The sequence below is a fragment of the Petromyzon marinus genome, unplaced genomic scaffold (genome assembly GCF_048934315.1).
Source record: "Petromyzon marinus isolate PM22_M1 ecotype Great Lakes invasive population unplaced genomic scaffold, UKy_Petmar_22M1.pri1.0 PM_Scaffold_29, whole genome shotgun sequence".
Classification (NCBI taxonomy): domain Eukaryota; kingdom Metazoa; phylum Chordata; class Hyperoartia; order Petromyzontiformes; family Petromyzontidae; genus Petromyzon; species Petromyzon marinus.
The window spans coordinates 77,945-98,669 of NW_027423268.1; the positions used below are offsets into that span (position 1 = coordinate 77,945).

Genomic DNA, 20,725 nt, shown 5'->3' on the forward strand with positions numbered 1-20,725 from the left:
CATACACACTCACAATTGCATACACACGCACACCAACACTTGCACACATCCACGTATGCACGCACACACACAGGCCTCTCCTGCCAGACATGCTGCACTATGCGCGTGCCGACACGCACTACCTGCTGTACGTGTACGACCGCGTCCGCGCCGACCTGCTCACCAAGGTGCTGGGCCGACCCAACCTCCTGCAGCTTGTGTGGGACCAGAGCCGAACTGTGGCACTCAAGGTGAGTGGCGCGTGGGCAATGGCTGAGCCAGGATTTTCAGGTGGAGGGGGGCAACCCCTCCAGAAATGAAAAAAGATAGTGTTAGTAAGTAAGGACTTGTCCCTTGGTTTTTATTTGACGCGTGTGCGGCGATGGTGCAGCCATCGATCAAGGATCGAATTCGAACCGCGTTGTGTGATCGGCATCGCGCTCGCTGAAGGTGTTGATGCCTTCAGGGAAGTCGTGTCCTGTATACGCAACTGCGCACAATTCTGTGAGTCACTTATAACTGCTTTGCCGTTACTTATTGCCAATTATGGACTCGGACTATTGTCCTATCATCTCATGGAGTCCCTGACACGTAATAATATGCTACACGGTGGCAGTGAGGGTCGCAAAATGCTGATTTATTACCAATAAACCCCAATGATCCGATCTCAATTAGGGATTTCGATCGGATCATTGGGGGGGCACGTGCCACCCCACCCCCCACTGGCTCCACCAATGAGCAAGTTGCAAGCCTATCTTTGTAAGCAAATCCACCACTCTCACTCTCGAAAGTTTTCCCACCCCTCCGAAAATATTGTTTATTCCGTTAAAAGGCCTCGAGCAATAAACCAAGAATATATTTATCTTTTTAACTAGATCAACGAAGTGATATAGTTCATGGTGTAATGTGTGTAGATTATTGTCCTATCATCTCATAGAGTCCCTGGAACGTAATAATATGCTACACAGTGGCAGTGGAGGGGGTCGCAAAATGCCGATTTATGTTCAATGTGGTGACTCGGGCCCGCCGTACCGTTGTAATGTTCATGCATCCTAATTAGTGCATTCACGATAAAAAATCCCACTGGAAACATTGGTTACCGACTTTCAGAACTGGTAATTGATGCTGAAAAAAATTACCAGTTAACCGATGATCGTTTTAACATCCCAGGTAATTACTCTTTGGTTTTTTCGGTAAAGTCACGTATAAATGAGAAATAATAAAATAAGATAAGCGTACGACGTTTTGGTTGCAACACAAGCAGCCATCATCAGGTACAGAAGAGCTAAATTTACGAGAGAGAGGAAACACATAACCCCAGATGTATATACAGACACCCAAGTAGGGGGGAACTAACACAGATACAACAGGCGACACAGAGAGAGAAGCATACCAAACCCTGGTAATTATTGCTGCCGCTGTCACTACTTGCGTTGTTCCATCTCCCCCTCTCTCCCTGTGTGCGTGTGTGTGTGTCTCAGCGCTACCACAAGCCGGTGTTCACCGAGGACTCCTACCTGGAGCTGCTGCACAGGCACATGCAGCCACTGGATGTGCAGCAGTGCAGCGCCGCCCGGCTCCTGTACGCCTGGCGCGACCGCACGGCACGCGCCGAGGACGAGAGCACGGGGTGAGAGCGCCCGTGGCGCTGAAATAGCCGTGTACTGCACTGCATAGCATAGTGCAGCAAAGCACGGGACTTTCCGACAGCGTAGAATAACACAGCAAACAGAACAACACCACAGCGCTCAAAATATTTATCTTGATTTATCAGAATATTTATTTAGACTGGAGGAATCCGATGAGCTATGAACTCTTTATCACAGATGTCCAGAATAGCGAAAAATGTATCAATATGAAGTATACAAGTACAAATTGCATAATTACATTAATTACTGTAGATTTTTTTACACTCAATGCACTCTAGGGCAAGGCAGCAAAACAACAACAAAAACGATCCAAGACCGCACCAAAACAACACACAGTCCCTCAATAAAATTGCACATTAAAATGGTAATATCGATACACGGGTGTTTTATAATATAGCACAGTAAAACACTGGGGTGTACAACGCAGCACTTTTTATTTACCTGATCGTGATCCTGAACCAGTTGTGGTAATAGCATTGGTTAGTATGATCCTGATAATGACCAGGGTATGTATACGTACGCCAGACAAGACAGGCTTTACGTACGTATGCCAGCCTGAACACAATATACATACGTACGCCAGGATGAACAGGCTATACATACTCATTGTTTTTTTCGGTAAAGTCACGTATGTAGAAATACAATAAATAATATAATTTTATTGTATTTCTACATACGTGACTTTACCGAAAAAAACCAATGAGTAATTTTATGCAGTCACGAAAGCTTTAATACTTTATTAGGCTATACATACATAGACTTTCCTGAGCTGCCTATACGCACGTTCGCCAGAATGAACAATATACGTATGTACACCAGCATGAATAGGATATATGTACGCCATCTTGAACGGATATGCTTTTGCCAGTATCAACGGCTATATGCACCCTAGTCCACGCCATTGCTGTTTGATGCAAGACAGAGAGGGAGTGCTGGCTTGTTGTAACGTTGTGCTGTTTCTGTCAGATTGTGTTGTTGCTGTGACGTGGTTTTTGCCGTGATGTTGCATTGCTCTGGCGTTGTGTTGTGACGCGTGTCGCTGCTCTAACATGTTGACATCGTCGTTGCAGACGCAGGGAGCTGCAGGGCGTGCTCGCGTGCTGCAATCCGGTGCCGCCCCTCGTGAGGCAGAACGCCAATGAGCTGTGGCAGCTCGTCAAGCAGGCACGCCTCGTCCCGCTCATCAAGGTGAGCGCAGAAGCGGAGGCGGCTCGGTGGAGCAGCGAGGGGTTCATAATGGACGGCCAGGGTTGAGATACGGATGAAGGATAGATAGGGCAAGAGAGTCGGAGAACGAGAACAGAGACAAAAGAGAGTGGAAGACAGAGACTGAAAGTCATAGGGGGAGAGGGATAGCGAGTGGTCAGAGGCAGAATGTTCATAAATAAATATAATCAAACATTTAATATAATCTTGATTTGAAGCTTTCGTGACTGCAGGAATCCATACTCTTTGGTTCTTTCGGTAAAGCCACGTAGGTAGAAAAATATTAGATCACGACGTTTCGATCGCAACACAAGCAATCGTCATCAGGTGGTACAACCACACCAACTGCTGAAGACAGCAGTGGGACAACCACACCAACTGCTGAAGACAGCAGTTGGTGTGGTTGTCCCACCTGATGACGATTGCTTGTGTTGCCATCGAAACGTCGTAATCTATTGTTTTTCTACCTATCTGACTTTACCGAAAGAACCAAAGAGTATGGATTTAATATAGGTGGTGACTGGGTGGCTCCTGGGGCCAATACTGGGTCAAACACAATGATCCGGCACTGCTTCAATAATATGTTTTAACTTGTGACACACTCCACATTATTCGCTCACTCGAAGCGAGAGAACGACTCAGAGGCGTGAGAAGGAACCACAGACGAGCAGGAAAGGCTACCAGGAGGTGAGCCTGTGCCAAATTTCCCCCCAAGCTTTGTGGTCGTCTTTATATGAAGGTGTTATCAACCAATTAATGAGTGTTTACATATGGGAGGGAACCGGAGTTCCTGGAGAAAACCCACACATGCGAGGAGGCAGCAGTCGATCCCATACAGAACGAATAGATGAAGTCAACCTTTGCTGTACCCCCTTCTAGCAGGCCATGCTATGACACTTGAAAAGCAACGGGAAGGGAGTTTAACAACATTTGTGTGATCCACCCACCCTTGTTGCCTCCATAGTGCTGGGTTACAGGACTTCGCCACCAACACCACCCGGCTAAGATCCTAGGTTTTGGATCTTGGGAGTTTCAGCCACCCGTGGTTAAACGACGTTCACAAATGTAGCGAGTTGATGGTCACAACCAGGCACAAGTGACTGCAAAAATAATGACTCGTTGCAGTAAAGGTTGCCTTTGTTTAATAATCTTTGCTGCTGTTCCTGCAGAGCGAAACGCCCATCAAGGCTCCATCGAGAACATTCATCACCCGGACAGAGGTGACCAGAGACCAAAACTCATCACACAAATGCCCTCTTTACTTGCGATTATAAACTCTACATCTCCTTTTCTCATCCGGCACAGAACTCTCATTTGTGGTTCTTTTTTTAAATTCCACGTCCCCAAACCGTCGTGACAATGAGGAGCTCAGTTCATGTCCGTCCTTAGAGTGAATAATGTTCCGATTGTTGTGTAGGTTGACACCCCTGTGTGATTTTGTTGGTTCATGGCCTGACCCTGACAGTACAATCTAGATGTTTCAATCCCCCAATGGTGACATTAATGGTATCATTTGTATGCCCACCCTAGTGTGGCACTGATTGTTCAATCAATTTTCTTCTGTATTTTGACAGCGATTGGAAAACCCTCTCTTCTGTCCTCACGATGGCTTATCATTGGACGACAGGCAGCCAATCACAAGGCACGGTACTGAAGGTAGCTCACACTTAGTTGTGCTGGTTATATCGGCAAAGCTCATGATATGGATTATATTTTTTTATTCGTGACAGTGATGAGTACACATAGCCTGTCACGAGTAGATTTCATTATATTGACATGAAAAAATACTGTGCTGTTTTTTAATATCACACTCATAATTTGAGTAGTAATCATACAAATAATTGCCATGTTCTGTGTACAAATTAAACATAATTTAGTGAAATAAATAACAAATAATGCCCTGACTGCATTTACAGTGGGGCACAAGCAAAAATAACAAAATACTTTTCATAATAGGTGATGTTTTAAGCAATGACCCTTCTTTGGCTGCTGCGTATATGTGCGTATTATGTATTTCACTATCTTTGTGTCTATGTCTGTGTTCAATTGCGTGCATTTCCATTCATATGTGTGTGTATTCATTCCTGTGTCTCTGCTAACGTGTCTTTATTTGCCTGTCTGCATGCGTATGTCTTGTGTGTCAGCGGTTGCAACAGGTGTGTGGCCGTGTATATTATTGCGCGTGTGTGGGTGTGTGTGTTCACGTGTGTATTGTTCAGTCTGTATCTCTGTGCATCTTCTGTGCTAGTGTATGTCTGTATTTCACTAGAGAACGGTTGTGCAGTGGTAGTGTGTAGTGGCACGTTCCTGATGGCCTAAGTTCCATTCCCGGTCACGACGAACAGCAGTAGTTTAGCTGGTTAGCGTGCTGCACTATTAACCTGGCGACCCAAGTTCGATTGCTGCTTATGGCCAACACCGGTGACGAATATCTAAACCGGTCCTGGGGCTCCCTTAGATTCATTCAGCCTTAAATGAGTACTCAGTGCGTGTAAAGCATCAGCACTGGGGAGACAAAGGTGGCTGGGTGTAGTGTTGGTTCTCCCATCCCCTTCGTGTTCTGTGCTGACCTTCGTAGATGCTCGCTAACAGCACTTGCCCTAAAAGTCTTTTCAAGGCTATAATGAGGATCTTTGACTTTTGTCTTTGTGTGGTGCAGTGGAGGGAGCACGGAGGGCGGTGCCTGCCACGAGCCCGGTCCTCACCCTGTTTGACGTGAGCCCAACATCCTCACACGACGACAACCAACCCATGTCTCATCTCCCACACCGCTGGCGAAAGCACTGTGTGTGTGATCTCGTGTGCTGTAGCTTTCTGTACCGTGCTGTGTTTGCTGTGTTCGCCATCATGTGCTGGGGCGTTCTGTGCGTTCTCTTGTGTGCTGTCGCATTCTGAGCTGTGCTGAAATTGCTGTCATGTTGCTGTAGTGCGCTCTGATGTGCTGTAGGGCTCTGCGCTCTGCTGTGGTGTGCATGACAGCGAAGAGCAGCAGAACGAGGCTCGCACTGCTCAGAGCTCCACGTCCCAGATGAAGGCAGCGCGTGTCCTGCAGACGTTCGTCAACCCCTTTGGCATGGTGAGACATGGGGAGACAGGGACATGTGGAGGCACAGGGGTAGTTGAGTGCCAAGGAGATACATGGACTTTGAGACACGGGAATTACAAGGACACCAAGACAATGCAGCGATACAAGCGACTTAGGGACGTGGGGAACACACAGGAGGCATGGTAAATGAGAGACAGATAGGAGGCATAGAGACAATATTAGCACAGGGTCACACGTAACACGGGGTCACTTAGAATTTGGATAAAACGGTCTTCATTGACGCAGAAATCCTGGAAACATGAAGACGTGGGGACTTGAAGTGGTTGAAAATAAAAAGAGGACATGCACAGGGTCGTGTGTTTGTTTCCTTGCGCGTGTGTCCTAGTTCGCTTGTGCATCTGTTCATGTGCTTGTGCTTGCAGTATCTACCATCCAGTGACGGGAAATCTCTGCCATTTCAAGAAAAGAAATTGGATCCTAACTCAAAAGTGTTTGAGGTAATACGTGATTGTTGTGTGCTAACATCTTGCTCACATCATCATCTCCATCATCATTATCTCCATTATTCCATTTCACAAACCACTTGTGCGGATGGGTGCTGAGTGAGGAATTTTAGTGGTTTGGTGATTAATGTGGTTATTTGAGTGCATGTTTGAGCAGATGAGTGGGTGAATGAATGGTTGAGTGAGTGCTTGGGTAGGTGAGAGAGTGTAGTTGAGCGCATGAGTGGTTGGATCGTTGACCGAGTACCTGAGTGGCTGAGTAAGTGAATGAGTGTTTAAGTAGTTGACTGAGTGAGTGATGAGAACCCGTTGAGTGCTATCTCATCCGTCTCTGTAGATCTGTAGTCGCTGGAAACTGATGAAAGCGCCAGAGAAACCAAAGAAAAGCTCTGCACAGCCTGCAAAAGCCAAACACGGTGAAGGCACACACACACCATGAACACAGAGACATGCACTAATCCAGCAGTCGCAAACACTTGCACGTGCATGTGCACACACACACACATGCAGACAAGTACAGAAGTCGAGGCGTGGCTCACACACACACACACACGACAAAAACAAAAATCGTATCACCTTTAACAGACTTGGGGCAAGTGCTATTAGCAAGCGTCTCTGAAGATCCAGGATTACACGAGGGGTGGGTAGTCAACACCAGACTCGGCTGCCTTTGTTTCCCCATCACTGATGATTACACATCGTGCCCGGTACTCATTTAAGGCTCCGTCGACCTCGGGGAGGCCCAGGACTTGATCAAATATTTGCCATTGCTGTTGATCGCAAGCGGGAATTGAAATCAGGTGACTGGGTTTGCAGTGCATTAACCAGCACACTACTGCACGCACGCGCCATGAGTGACGGATCCCCGTGTCTGCAGCTAAGAAGAAGATGAAGGTGGAGCTCCCTCAAGAGGAGCCGGTCGCCGTACCGACTGTGCGAGAGCACAATTATCTGAACCGGTCCTGGGCCTCCCCTAGTTTGACTCGGCCTCAATTGAGTACCTGGTGCGATGTTTAAAAACATTGCCGCTTGGGAGACAAAGGCGGCCGGGCGTGGTGCTGGCCACCCAACCCCTCGTGTGCCGTTTCGGCCTTCATAGGTGCTCTCTAACAGCACTTGTCCCAACAGTCTGTTAAAGCTCTACGGGGGATCTGTGTTTGTTGTCTGGGTGCGTGCCAGCATGTGTGTGTGACGTGTGTGGTCGTATAATATCGAGTTGTGATGTGCGGTTGGTTTGTTGGGTTGTGCCGTCTGTGTGCTTTCGTCCCACTCGACCGCCTATCTGCCTCTTCTACTCTTGTTTGTGCGCCCACCGTTGAGCGGCTATTCCTGTGCGTGGCCCCGTAGCATCACTCATACCGTTCCTTCCTGGGCATCACCTGCCTCATGCAAATCTCGACGCGCGAAGAGGACTTCATTATCGACACACTGATGCTGCGCGACGACCTGCACATCCTCAACGAGGCCTTCACCAACCCCAAAATTGTCAAGGTGAGAGGCACGCGTGCACGTAGACATGCATAAACAAAATAATCGAGTGAGACAGCAAAACAAGGAGAGAGACATCCCTCTCCCTCGTCGACTTTGTAGCACGACGCCTGGGTCCCTCCAGCTTGCTGCCAATGTATCATTGCACTGCCTGCACACTCGATATGAATGCCATTGGGTGAATGTTTACAACAATACATTGCACTTGTATTGCACCTAAAGCGTAACAAACATCTCGGGGCGCAGAATTACACGGGGAGAACAGGAGGGAGCAGAATTTTTTTATTTTATTTAAAGCTTTCGTGACTGCGGGGATTCATATTCTTGGTTCTTTCGGTAAAGTCACCAAGTAGAAGGGCAACAATAAAATAATACAAATATAAAACAATAAAATTATTGCTGTGGTTTTCACACCTGATGATGATTGCTTGTGTTACAGTCGAAACGTCGTGAGAATTTTATTGTTTTATATTTTTATTTTTTTATTGCTTCCCTTCTACGTGGTGGTGACTTTACCGAAAGGACCAAAGAATAGGATTGAGCAGGTCGGAGCGAGCAAGGGAAATAGAGAAAGGAAGCAATTAAGGGGGGCTGGCTGCAGCCATGCCTTGTTGACAGCGGCGGCGACGATGGTTACTAGGGACGTTGTAACCGTATCTTGAGCACCGGCCATGTGAGAGGCGTGGTGCTTGACGCGGTGACGCAGTTGCGCAGTGATTGCCACGGTGACGTGGTGATTGACGCTGCGGTGTGGCGGGGGCGCAGGTTTTCCACGGAGCGGACTCGGACATTGAGTGGCTGCAACGTGACCTGGGCCTGTACGTGGTGGGCCTGTTCGACACGCACCCAGCGGCGCGCTCCCTCGGCCTCGCCAGAAACTCGCTCGCCCACCTCCTCATGCACTACTGCAGCCTGTCTACCGACAAGCAGTACCAGCTGGCTGACTGGCGCATCCGGTACGCACGCCGCACTTGCTCGAACCTCTGCGTACGCGCGCGCATGCACGGGCTAACTTGTACACACGTACAAAAACAAAGGCAAAGATCCCCTGTATAGCCTCAACTAATTGTTGGGGAAAGTGCTGTGAAGGAGGGGGTGGGTGGCCAGTACCATGCACGGCCGCCTTTGTCTCCCCAGTGGTGATGTTTACACACCGCTACACCAGGTACTCATTTGAGGCTGAGTCGAGCTCGTGGAGGCCCGGGGCCGGTTCAGTTAATTGTCACAGGTGTTGGCCGTGAGTAGAAATCGAACTCGTTTCACCAGGTTCATAGCACAGGGTGCTAGCCGCTACTCTACTGCTTACACATTCACACACAAGGACAAAGATCCCCCGTGTCGCCTGAATAGACTGCTGAATCTAGTTCGCCAGGGTGAGGAATTGAAGTCCCATCACTGGGTTCATAGAACAGTACATATGAAGCACTTTCACCCCCCCCCCCCTCCCCACTCAAGTTATCTTAGTGAGCCCCTATTAAGGCTGGCACAATGTTTGAGAGGGTAATGTGGTTAGCATCATGCCTGACCTCCTTTGTTTCCCCAGTGCTGATGTTCATATCTTATACTAGGTACTCATTTAAGGCCCAGTCAGTCTTGGGGGAGGTCCAATACTGTTTTTTATATCACTCCCAAATGATGTTAGCCTTCACCGGAAATGGAACATGGGTCAACAGATAAATGTTGCGGTACATTAACATCTGCGTCTCATACACACTCGCATGCACACACTCACACACAAACACATACACACTCACAATTGCATACACACGCACACCAACACTTGCACACATCCACGTATGCACGCACACACACACACACAGGCCTCTCCTGCCAGACATGCTGCACTGTGCGCGTGCCGACACGCACTACCTGCTGTACGTGTACGACCGCGTCCGCGCCGACCTGCTCACCAAGGCGCTGGGCCGACCCAACCTCCTGCAGCTTGTGTGGGACCAGAGCCGAACTGTGGCACTCAAGGTGAGTGGCGCGTGGGCAATGGCTGAGCCAGGATTTTCAGGTTGGGAGGGGGGGCAACCCCTCCAGCAATGAAAAAAGTAGTGTTAGTAAGTAAGGACTTGTCCTTTGGTCTTTATTTGACGTGTGTGTGGCGATGGCGCAGCCATCGATCGAGGATCGAATTCGAACAGCGTTGTGTGATCGGCATCGCGCTCGCTGAAGGTGTTTGCCTTCAGGGAAGTCGTGTCCTGTATACGCAACTGCGCACAATTCTGTGAGTCACTTAGAACTGCTTTGCCGTTACTTCTTGGCAATTATGTACTCGGACTATTGTCCTATCATCTCATCGAGTCCCTGACACGTAATATGCTACACAGTGGCAGTGGGGGTCGCAAAATGCCGATTTATTACCAATAAACCCCAATGATCCGATCTAAATTAGGGATTTCGATCGGATCATTGGGGGGGCACGTGCTACCCCACCCCCCACTGGCTCCACCAGTGAGCAAGTTACAAGCCTATCTTTGTAAGCAAATCCACCACTCTCACTCTCGATCGGGACAGTTTTCCCACCCCTCCAAAAATATTGTTTATTCCGTTACAAGGCCTCGAGCAATAAACAAAGAATATATTTATCTTTTTAACTAGATCAACGAAGTGATATAGTTCATGGTGTAATGTGTGTAGACTATTGTCCTATCATCTCATAGAGTCCTTGGAATGTAATAATATGCTACACAGTGGCAGTGGAGGGGGTCGCAAAATGCCGATTTATGTTCAATGTGGTGACGGGCCCGCCGTACCGTTTTAATGTTCATGCATCCTAATTAGTGCATTCACGATAAAAATTCCCACTGGAAACATTGGTTACCGACTTTCAGAACTGGTAATTGATGCTGAAAACAATTACCAGTTAACCGATGATCGTTTTAACAACCCTGGTAATTACTCTTTGGTTTTTTCGGTAAAGTCACGTATAAATGAGAAATAATAAAATTGCATAATAGCGTACGACGTTTTGGTTGCAACACAAGCAGCCATCATCAGGTAAAGAAGAGCTAAATTTACGAGAGAGAGGAAACACATAACCCCAGATGTATATACGGACACCCAAATAGGGGGGAACTAACACAGATACAACAGGGGACACAGAGAGAGAAGCATACCAAACAAGTCTGAACCCTGGTAATTATTGCTGCCGCTGTCACTACTTGCGTTGTTCCATCTACCTCTCTCTCCCTGTGTGCGTGTGTGTGTGTGTCTCAGCGCTACCACAAGCCGGTGTTCACCGAGGACTCCTACCTGGAGCTGCTGCACAAGCACAAGCAGCCACTGGATGTGCAGCAGAGCAGCGCCGCCCAGCTCCTGTACGCCTGGCGTGACCGCACGGCACGCGCCGAGGACGAGAGCACGGGGTGAGAGCGCACGCGGCGCTGAAATAGCCGTGTACTGCACTGCATAGCATAGTGCAGCAAAGCACGGGACTTTCCGACAGCGTATAATAACACAGCAAACAGAACAACACCACAGCGTTCAAAATCTTTATCTTGATTTATCAGAATATTTATTTAGACTGGAGGAATCCGATGAGCTATGAACTCTTTATCACAGATGTCCAGAGTAGCGAAAAATGTATGAATATAAAGTATATAAGTACAAATTGCATAATTACATGAATTACTGTAGATTTTTTAACACTCAATGCACTCTAGGGCAAGGCAGCAAAACAACAACAAAAACGATCCAAGACCGCACCAAAACAACACAGTCCCTCAATAAAATTCCACATTAAAATGGAAATATCGATACACGGGTGTTTTATAATATAGCACAGTAAAACACTGGGGTGTACGACGCAGCACTTTTTAATTTACCTGATCGCGATCCTGAACCAGTTGTAGAAACTGCACATTCCAGTGCCGTAGGTTAATGGTTGCGTAGTACGATTACTGTAGCTGTTGCGTTGTTGGGCTTGTTCGGCCTGTGCGATTATTGTTATTGCTGTGACGTGCATAGTGCCCTGGCCTGACCGGTGTGTGTTGTGCTCCTGCTGTCACAGATACGTCCTCCCAAACCACATGCTCATGAAGATCGCAGAGGAGATGCCTCGGTAAGCCGCGCACGGTGGTGGTGGGGCCGGTGGTGGCAGGGACAGTTGGGATGGTGGTGCGAGTGATACCCATGATGGTATTGACAGTGGTGGTAATATTCGCCCTACAACAACAACGAAGGGCAGAGGAGCGATGCTCACAATAAAGAGCGGAGTGCCGGGCGGCTAAAATGCAGCAAGTTGGCACAGTCGCGTGCACAGCTGGTGCATCTGCCCCAGTCATTGCAGTCAGTCAACCCATGGCACCTGGCTCTGTTCCGTGAGCTCCTGTTAGCGAGCCTTCAACACTGCACGTGGCTTCGGAGTGCACCTGGCCTGGGACAACCGCCGTGGTGATGTCACCGCCACTTAGTGGCATATGGCGCCTGTTCTTGTTGTTGGTAATAGTGGTGGTGGCTGATGATTGTGCTGGTAGTAGTGAGAGTGGTAGTGATAGTGTTGATGGTGGTGCCACTCATAATGTTTTGATGTGGATGGTGATCTGGATGCTGGTGATGATATGGATATGGTGATAGTATGATGGTGATGATGAAGTTTGCATTGTGGTACTAGCATTGGTTAGTATGATCCTGATAATGACCAGGCTATATATACACACGCCAGACAAGACAGGCTTTACGTACGTATGCCAGCCTGAACACAATATACATACGTACGCCAGGATGAATAGGCTATACATACATAGACTAACCTCAGCTGCCTATACGCACGTACGCCAGAATGAACAATATACGTATGTACACCAGCATGAATAGGATATATGTACGCCATCTTGAACGGATATGCTTTTGCCAGTATCAACGGTTATATGCACCCTAGTCCACGCCATTGCTGTTTGATGCAAGACAGAGGGACTGCTGGCTTGTTGTAACGTTGTGCTGTTTCGGTGAGATTGTGTTGTTGCTGTGACGTGGTTTTGCCGTGATGTTGCATTGCTCTGGCGTTGTGTTGTGACGTGTGTCGCTGCTCTAACATGTTGACATCGTCGTTGCCGACACAGGGAGCTGCAGGGCGTGCTCGCGTGCTGCAATCCGGTGCCGCCCCTCGTGATGCAGAACGCCAATGAGCTGTGGCAGCTCGTCAAGCAGGCACGCCTCGTCCCGCTCATCAAGGTGAGCGCAGAAGCGGAGGCGGCTCGGTGGAGCAGCGGGGGGTTCATAATGGACGGCCAGGGTTGAGATACGGATGAAGGATAGATAGGGTAAGAGAGTTGGAGAACGAGAACAGAGACAAAAGAGAGTGGGAGACAGAGACTGAAAGTCATAGGGGGAGAGGGATAGCGAGTGGTCAGAGACAGAATGTGCATAAATTAATATAATAAAACATTTAATATCATCTTGATTTGAAGCTTTCGTGACTGCAGGAATCCATACTCTTTGGTTCTTTCGGTAAAGTCACGTAGGTAGAAAAATAATAGATCACAACGTTTCGATCCAACACAAGCAATCGTCATCAGGTGGGACAACCACACCAACTGCTGAAGACAGCAGTGGGACAACCACACCAACTGCTGAAGACAGCAGTTGGTGTGGTTGTCCCACCTGATGACGATTGCTTGTGTTGCGATCGAAACGTCGTAATCTATTGTTTTCCTACCTACCTGACTTTACCGAAAGAACCAAAGAGTATGGATTTAATAAAGGTGGTGACTGGGTGGCTCCTGGGGCCAATACTGGGTCAAACACAATGATCCGGCACTGCTTCAATAATAATTTTTTAACTTGTGACACACTGGACATTATTCGCTCACTCGAAGCGAGAGAACTACTCACAGGCTCACCAGGTGGTGAGCCTGTGAGTAGTATTTGGCACAGGCTCACCACCTGGTGAGCCTGTGCCAAATTTCCCCCCAAGCTTTGTGGTCGTCTATATATGAAGGTGTTATCAACCAATGAATGAGTGTTTACATATGGGAGGGAACCGGGGTTCCTGGAGAAAACCCACGCATGCGAGGAGGCAACAGTCGATCCCATACAGAACGAACAGATGAAGTCAACCTTTGCTGTACCCCCTTCTGGCAGACCATGCTATCACACCTGAAAAGCAACGGGAAGGGAGTTTAACAACATTTGTGTGATCCACCCACCCTTATTGCCTCCATAGTGCTGGGTTACAGGACTTCACCACCAACACCACCCGGCTAAGATCCTAGGTTTTGAATCTTGGGAGTTTCAGCCACCCGTGGTTAAACGACGTTCACAAATGTAGCGAGTTGATGGTCACAATCAGGCACAAGTGACTGCAAAAGTAATGACTCGTTGCAGTAAAGGTTGCGTTTGTTTAATAATCATTGCTGCTGTTCCCGCAGAGCGAAACGCCCATCAAGGCTCCATCGAGAACATTCATCACCCGGACAGAGGTGACCAGAGACCAAAACTCATCACACAAATGCCCTCTTTACTTGCGATTATCAACTCTACATCTCATTTTCTCATCCGGCACAGAACTCTCATTTGTGGGTCTTTTTTTAATTCCACGTCCCCAAACCGTCGTGACAATGAGTAGCTCAGTTCATGTCCGTCCTTAGAGTGTGAATAATGTTCCGATTGTTGTGTAGGTTGACACCCCTGTGTGATTTTGTTGGTTCATGGCCTGACCCTGACAGTACAATCTAGATGTTTCAATCCCCCAAAGGTGACATTAATGGTATCATTTGTATGCCCACCCTAGTGTGGCACTGATTGTTCAATCAATTTTCTTCTGTGTTTGACAGCGATTGGAAAACCCTCTCTTCTGTCCTCACGATGGCTTATCATTGGACGACAGGCAGCCAATCACAAGGCACGGTACTGAGGGTAGCTCACACTTAGTTGTGCTGGTTATATTGGCAATGCTCATGATATGGATTATATTTTTTTATTCGTGACAGTTGATGAGTACACCTAGCCTGTCACGAGTAGATTTCATTTTATTGACATGAAAAAATACTGTGCTGTTTTTTAATATCACACTCATAATTTGAGTAGTAATCATACAAATAATTGCCATTCTCTGTGTACAAATTAAACATAATTTATTGAAATAAATAACAAATAATGTCCTGACTGCATTTACAGTGGGGCACAAGCAAAAATAACAAAATACTTTTCAGTAACATTGTCCTAAAAGTAAAACTTACATAATAGGTGATGTTTTAAGCAATGACCCTTCTTTGGCTGCTGCGTGTATGTGCATATTATTTATTTCGCTATCTTTGTGTCTGTGTTCAATTGCGTGCATTTTCATTCACATGTGTGTGTATCCATTCCTGTGTCTCTGTTAACATGTCTTTATTTGCCTGTCTGCATGCGTATGTCTTGTGTGTCAGCGGTTGCAACAGGTGTGTGGCCCTGCATATTATTGCATGTGTGTGGGTGTGTGTGTTCACGTGTGTATTCTTCAGTCTGTATCTCTGTGCATCTTCTGTGCTAGCGTATGTCTGTATGTCACTAGAGAGCGGTTGTGCAGTGGTAGTGTGTAGTGGCACGATCCTGACGGCCTAAGTTCCATTCCCGGTCACGACGAACAGCAGTAGTTTAGCTGGTTAGCGTGCTGCACTATTAACCTGGCGACCCAAGTTCGATTGCTGCTTATGGCCAACACCGGTGACGAATATCTAAACCGGTCCTGGGGCTCCCTTAGATTAATTCAGCCTTAAATGAGTACTCAGTGCGTGTAAAGCATCAGCACTGGGGAGACAAAGGTGGCTGGGTGTAGTGTTGGTCCTCCCATCCCCTTCGTGTTCCGTGCTGACCTTCGTAGATGCTCGCTAACAGCACTTGCACTAAAAGTCTTTTCAAGGCTATATTGAGGATCTTTGACTTTTTTCTTTGTGTGGTGCAGTGGAGGGAGCACGGAGGGCGGTGCCTGCCACGCGCCCGGTCCTCACCCTGTTTGACGTGAGCCCAACATCCTCACACGACCACAACCAACCCATGTCTCATCTCCCACACTGCTGGCGAAAGCACTGTGTGTGTGATCTCGTGTGCTGTAGCTTTCTGTACCGTGCTGTGTTTGTTGTGTTAGCCATCATGTGCTGGAGCGTTCTGTGTGTTCTCTTGTGTGCTGTCGCATTCTGAGCTGTGCTGAAATTGCTGTCATGTTGCTGTAGTGCGCTGCGATGTGCTGTAGCGCTCTGCGCTCTGCTGTGGTGTGCAGGACAGCGAAGAGCAGCAGAACGAGGCTCGCACTGCTCAGAGCTCCACGTCCCAGATGAAGGCAGCGCGTGTCCTGCAGACGTTCGTCAACCCCTTTGGCATGGTGAGACATGGGGAGACAGGGACATGTGGAGGCACAGGGGTAGTTGAGTGCCAAGGAGATACATGGACTTTGAGACACGGGAATTTCAAGGACACCAAGACAATGCAGCGATACAAGCGACTTAGGGACGTGGGGAACACACAGGAGGCATGGTAAATGAGAGACAGATAGGAGGCATAGAGACACAATATTAGCACAGGGTCACACGTAACACGGGGTCACTTAGGATTTGGATAAAACGGTCTTCATTGACACCAAATCCTGGAAACATGAAGACGTGGGGACTTGAAGTGGTTGAAAATAAAAAGTTCGCTTGTGAAAATAAAAAGTTCGCTTGTGCTTGTGCTTGCAGTATCTACCATCCAGTGACGGGAAATCTCTGCCATTTCAAGAAAAGAAATTGGATCCTAACTCAAAAGTGTTTGAGGTAACACGTGATTGTTGTGTGCTAACATCTTGCTCACATCTCCATCATCATCATTATCTCCATCATTCCATTTCACAAACCACTTGTGCGGATGGGTGCTGAGTGAGGAATTTTAGTGGTTTGGTGATTAATGTGGTTATTTGAGTGCATGTTTGAGCAGATGAGTGGGTGAATGAATGGTTGAGTGAGTGCTTGGGTAGGTGAGAGAGTGTAGTTGAGCGCATGAGTGGTTGGATCGTTGAACGAGTACCTGAGTGGCTGAGTAAGTGAATGAGTGTTTAAGTAGTTGACTGAGTGAGTGATGAGAACCCGTTGAGTGCTATCTCATCCGTCTCTGTAGATCTGTAGTCGCTGGAAACTGATGAAAGCGCCAGAGAAACCAAAGAAGAGCTCTGCACAGCCTGCAAAAGCCAAACACGGTGAAGGCACACACACACCATGAACACAGAGACATGCACTAATCCAGCAGTCGCAAACACTTGCACGTGCATGTGCACACACACACACACACATGCAAACACGTACAGAAGTCGAGGCGTTGCTCACACACACACGACAAAAACAAAAATCGTATCACCTTTAACAGACTTGGGGCAAGTGCTGTTAGCAAGTGTCTCTGAAGATCCAGGATTACACGAGGGGTGGGTAGTCAACACCAGGCTCGGCTGCCTTTGTTTCCCCAGCACTGATGATTACACATCGTGCCCGGTTCTCATTTAAGGCTCCGTCGACCTCGGGGAGGCCCAGGACTTGATCAAATATTTGCCATTGCTGTTGATCGCAAGCGGGAATTGAAATCAGGTGACTGGGTTTGCAGTGCATTAACCAGCACACTACTGCACGCACGCGCCATGAGTGACGGATCCCCGTGTCTGCAGCGGAGAAGAAGATGAAGGTGGAGCGCCCTCAAGAGGAGCCGGTCGCCGTACCGACTGTGCGAGAGCACAATTATCTGAACCGGTCCTGGGCCTCCCCTAGTTTGACTCGGCCTCAATTGAGTACCTGGTGCGATGTTTAAAAACATTGCAGCTTGGGAGACAAAGGCGGCCGGGCGTGGTGCTGGCCACCCAACCCCTCGTGTGCCGTTTCGGCCTTCATAGGTGCTCTCTAACAGCACTTGTCCCAACAGTCTGTTAAAGCTCTACGGGGGATCTGTGTTTGTTGTCTGGGTGCGTGCCAGCATGTGTGTGTGACGTGTGTGGTCGTATAATATCGAGTTGTGATGTGCGGTTGGTTTGTTGGGTTGTGCCGTCTGTGTGCTTTCGTCCCGCTCGACCGCCTATCTGCCTCTTCTACTCTTGTTTGTCCGCCCACCGTTGAGCGGCTATTCCTGTGCGTGGCCCCGTAGCATCACTCATACCGTTCCTTCCTGGGCATCACCTGCCTCATGCAAATCTCGACGCGCAAAGAGGACTTCATTATCGACACACTGATGCTGCGCGACGACCTGCACATCCTCAACGAGGCCTTCACCAACCCCAACATTGTCAAGGTGAGAGGCACGCGTGCACGTAGACATGCATAAACAAAATAATCGAGTGAGACAGCAAAACAAGGAGAGAGACATCCCTCTCCCTCGCCGACTTTGTAGCACGACGCCTGGGTCCCTCCAGCTTGCTGCCAATGTATCATTGCACTGCCTGCACACTCGATATGAATGCCATTGGGTGAATGTTTACAACAATAAATTGCACTTGTTTTGCACCTAAAGCGTAACAAACATCTCGGGGCGCAGAATTACACGGGGAGAACAGGAGGGAGCAGAATTTTTATTTTTATTTAAAGCTTTCGTGACTGCAGGGATTGATATTCTTGGTTCTTTCGGTAAAGTCACGTAGAAGGGCAACAATAAAATAATAAAAATATAAAACAATAAATTTCTTGCTGTGGTTTTCACACCTGATGATGATTGCTTGTGTTGCAGTCGAAACGCCGACTGTGCGAGAGCACAATTATCTGAACCGGTCCTGGGCCTCCCCTAGTTTGACTCGACCTCAATTGAGTACCTGGTGCGATGTTTAAAAACATTGCCGCTTGGGAGACAAAGGCGGCCGGGCGTGGTGCTGGCCACCCAACCCCTCGTGTGCCGTTTCGGCCTTCATAGGTGCTCTCTAACAGCACTTGCCCCAACAGTCTGTTAAAGCTCTACGGGGGATCTGTGTTTGTTGTCTGGGTGCGTGCCAGCATGTGTGTGTGGCGTGTGTGGTCGTATAATATCGAGTTGTGATGTGCGGTTGGTTTGTTGGGTTGTGCCGTCTGTGTGCTTTCGTCCCGCTCGACCGCCTATCTGCCTCTTCTACTCTTGTTTGTCCGCCCACCGTTGAGCGGCTATTCCTGTGCGTGGCCCCGTAGCATCACTCATACCGTTCCTTCCTGGGCATCACCTGCCTCATGCAAATCTCGACGCGCAAAGAGGACTTCATTATCGACACACTGATGCTGCGCGACGACCTGCACATCCTCAACGAGGCCTTCACCAACCCCAACAAAATTGTCAAGGTGAGAGGCACGCGTGCACGTAGACATGCATAAACAAAATAATCGAGTGAGACAGCAAAACAAGGAGAGAGACATCCCTCTCCCTCGCCGACTTTGTAGCACGACGCCTGGGTCCCTCCAGCTTGCTGCCAATGTATCATTGCACTGCCTGCACACTCGATATGAATGCCATTGGGTGAATGTTTACAACAAAAAATTGCACTTGTATTGCACCTAATGCGTAACAAACATCTCGGGGCGCAGAATTACACGGGGAGAACAGGAGGGAGCAGAATTTTTATTTTTATTTAAAGCTTTCGTGACTGCAGGGATTGATATTCTTGGTTCTTTCGGTAAAGTCACGTAGAAGGGCAACAATAAAATAATAAAAATATAAAACAATAAATTTCTTGCTGTGGTTTTCACACCTGATGATGATTGCTTGTGTTGCAGTCGAAACGTCGTGATAATTTAATTGTTTTATATTTTTATTATTTTATTGCTTCCCTTCTACGTGGTGGTGACTTTACCGAAAGGACCAAAGAATAGGAGGGAGCAGGTCGGAGCGAGCAAGGGAAATAGAGAAAGGAAGCAATTAAGGGGGGCTGGCTGCAGCCATGCCTTGTTGACAGCGGCGGCGACGATGGTTACTAGGGACGTTGTAACCAAATCTTGAGCACCGGCCACGTGAGAGGCGTGGTGCTTGACGCGGCGACGCAGTGGCGCAGTGATTGCCACGGTGACGTGGTGATTGACGCTGCGGTGTGGCGGGGGCGCAGGTTTTCCACGGAGCGGACTCGGACATTGAGTGGCTGCAACGTGACCTGGGCCTGTACGTGGTGGGCCTGTTCGACACGCACCCAGCGGCGCGCTCCCTCGGCCTCGCCAGAAACTCGCTCGCCCACCTCCTCATGCACTACTGCAGCCTGTCTACCGACAAGCAGTACCAGCTGGCTGACTGGCGCATCCGGTACGCACGCCACACTTGCTCGAACCTCTGCATACGCGCGCGCATGCACGGGCTAACTTGTACACACGTACAAAAACAAAGGCAAAGATCCCCTGTATAGCCTCAACTAATTGTTGGGGAAAGTGCTGTGAAGGAGGGGGTGGGTGGCCAGTACCATGCACGGCCGCCTTTGTCTCCCCAGTGGTGATGTTTACACACCGCTACACCAGGTACTCATTTGAGGCTGAGTCGAGCTAGTGGAGGGCCGGGACCGGTTCAGTTAATTGTCACAGGTGTTGGTCGTGAGTAGAAATCGAACTCGTTTCACCAGGTTCATAGCACAGGGTGCTAGCCGCTACTCTACTGCTTACACATTCACACACAAGGACAAAGATCCCCCGTGTCGCCTGAATAGACTGCTGAATCTAGTTTGCCAGGGTGAGGAATTGAAGTCCCATCACTGGGTTCATAGAACAGTACATATGAAGCACTTTCACCCCTCCCCACTCAAGTTATCTTAGCGAGCCCCTATTAAGGCTGGCACAATGTTTGAGAGGGTAATGTGGTTAGCATCATGGCTGACCTCCTTTGTTTCCCCAGTGGTGATGTTCATATCTTATACTAGGTGCTCATTTAAGGCCGAGGTCCAATACTGGTTTTTATATCACTCCCAAATGATGTTAGCCTTCACCGGA

The 20,725-nt window shown here is 48.4% G+C and overlaps 2 protein-coding genes across 8 annotated transcripts in view; both read left to right on the forward strand.

Moving 5' to 3' along the window:
- Positions 1–5,781, forward strand: part of LOC116939031 (exosome complex component 10) — a 28,336-nt gene extending 22,555 nt beyond the window's left edge. The window contains 1 exon segment of the mRNA XM_076064064.1: positions 5,762–5,781. Coding sequence (XP_075920179.1) covers positions 5,762–5,781 — 20 coding nt within the window.
- A 696-nt stretch (positions 5,782–6,477) lies between these two features.
- On the forward strand, positions 6,478–19,992 carry LOC142923110 (exosome complex component 10-like). 7 transcript variants are annotated; one of them, XM_076064038.1, is made up of 16 exons: positions 6,478–6,799; positions 7,731–7,874; positions 8,637–8,827; positions 9,692–9,848; positions 11,094–11,242; positions 11,887–11,937; positions 12,938–13,049; positions 14,246–14,296; positions 14,651–14,723; positions 15,760–15,815; positions 16,075–16,176; positions 16,529–16,603; positions 16,944–17,022; positions 17,952–18,095; positions 18,956–19,102; positions 19,861–19,992. In XM_076064038.1, the coding sequence occupies exons 2-16, from the start codon at positions 7,770–7,772 to the stop codon at positions 19,887–19,889; spliced, it is 1,521 nt and encodes a 506-aa protein (XP_075920153.1). In that variant the 5' UTR covers positions 6,478–6,799; positions 7,731–7,769; the 3' UTR covers positions 19,890–19,992. The 7 variants fall into 7 exon arrangements, with proteins under 7 accessions (XP_075920153.1, XP_075920155.1, XP_075920156.1 ...); XM_076064040.1 differs by having other exon boundaries at positions 16,529–16,594; XM_076064039.1 differs by lacking the exon at positions 6,478–6,799 and adding an exon at positions 6,807–7,183.
- Positions 19,993–20,725: the final 733 nt, after the last annotated feature.

Bases quoted from the DNA above. Each gene is read 5' to 3' on its own strand.
- LOC142923110 (XM_076064038.1), top strand. From the start codon at position 7,770: ATGCAAATCTCGACGCGCGAAGAGGACTTCATTATCGACACACTGATG. The intron at 9,849-11,093 runs GTGAGTGGCGCG...TGTGTGTCTCAG, and splicing joins GCCGAACTGTGGCACTCAAG to CGCTACCACAAGCCGGTGTT. The intron at 14,297-14,650 runs GTGACCAGAGAC...TGTGTTTGACAG, and splicing joins CATTCATCACCCGGACAGAG to CGATTGGAAAACCCTCTCTT.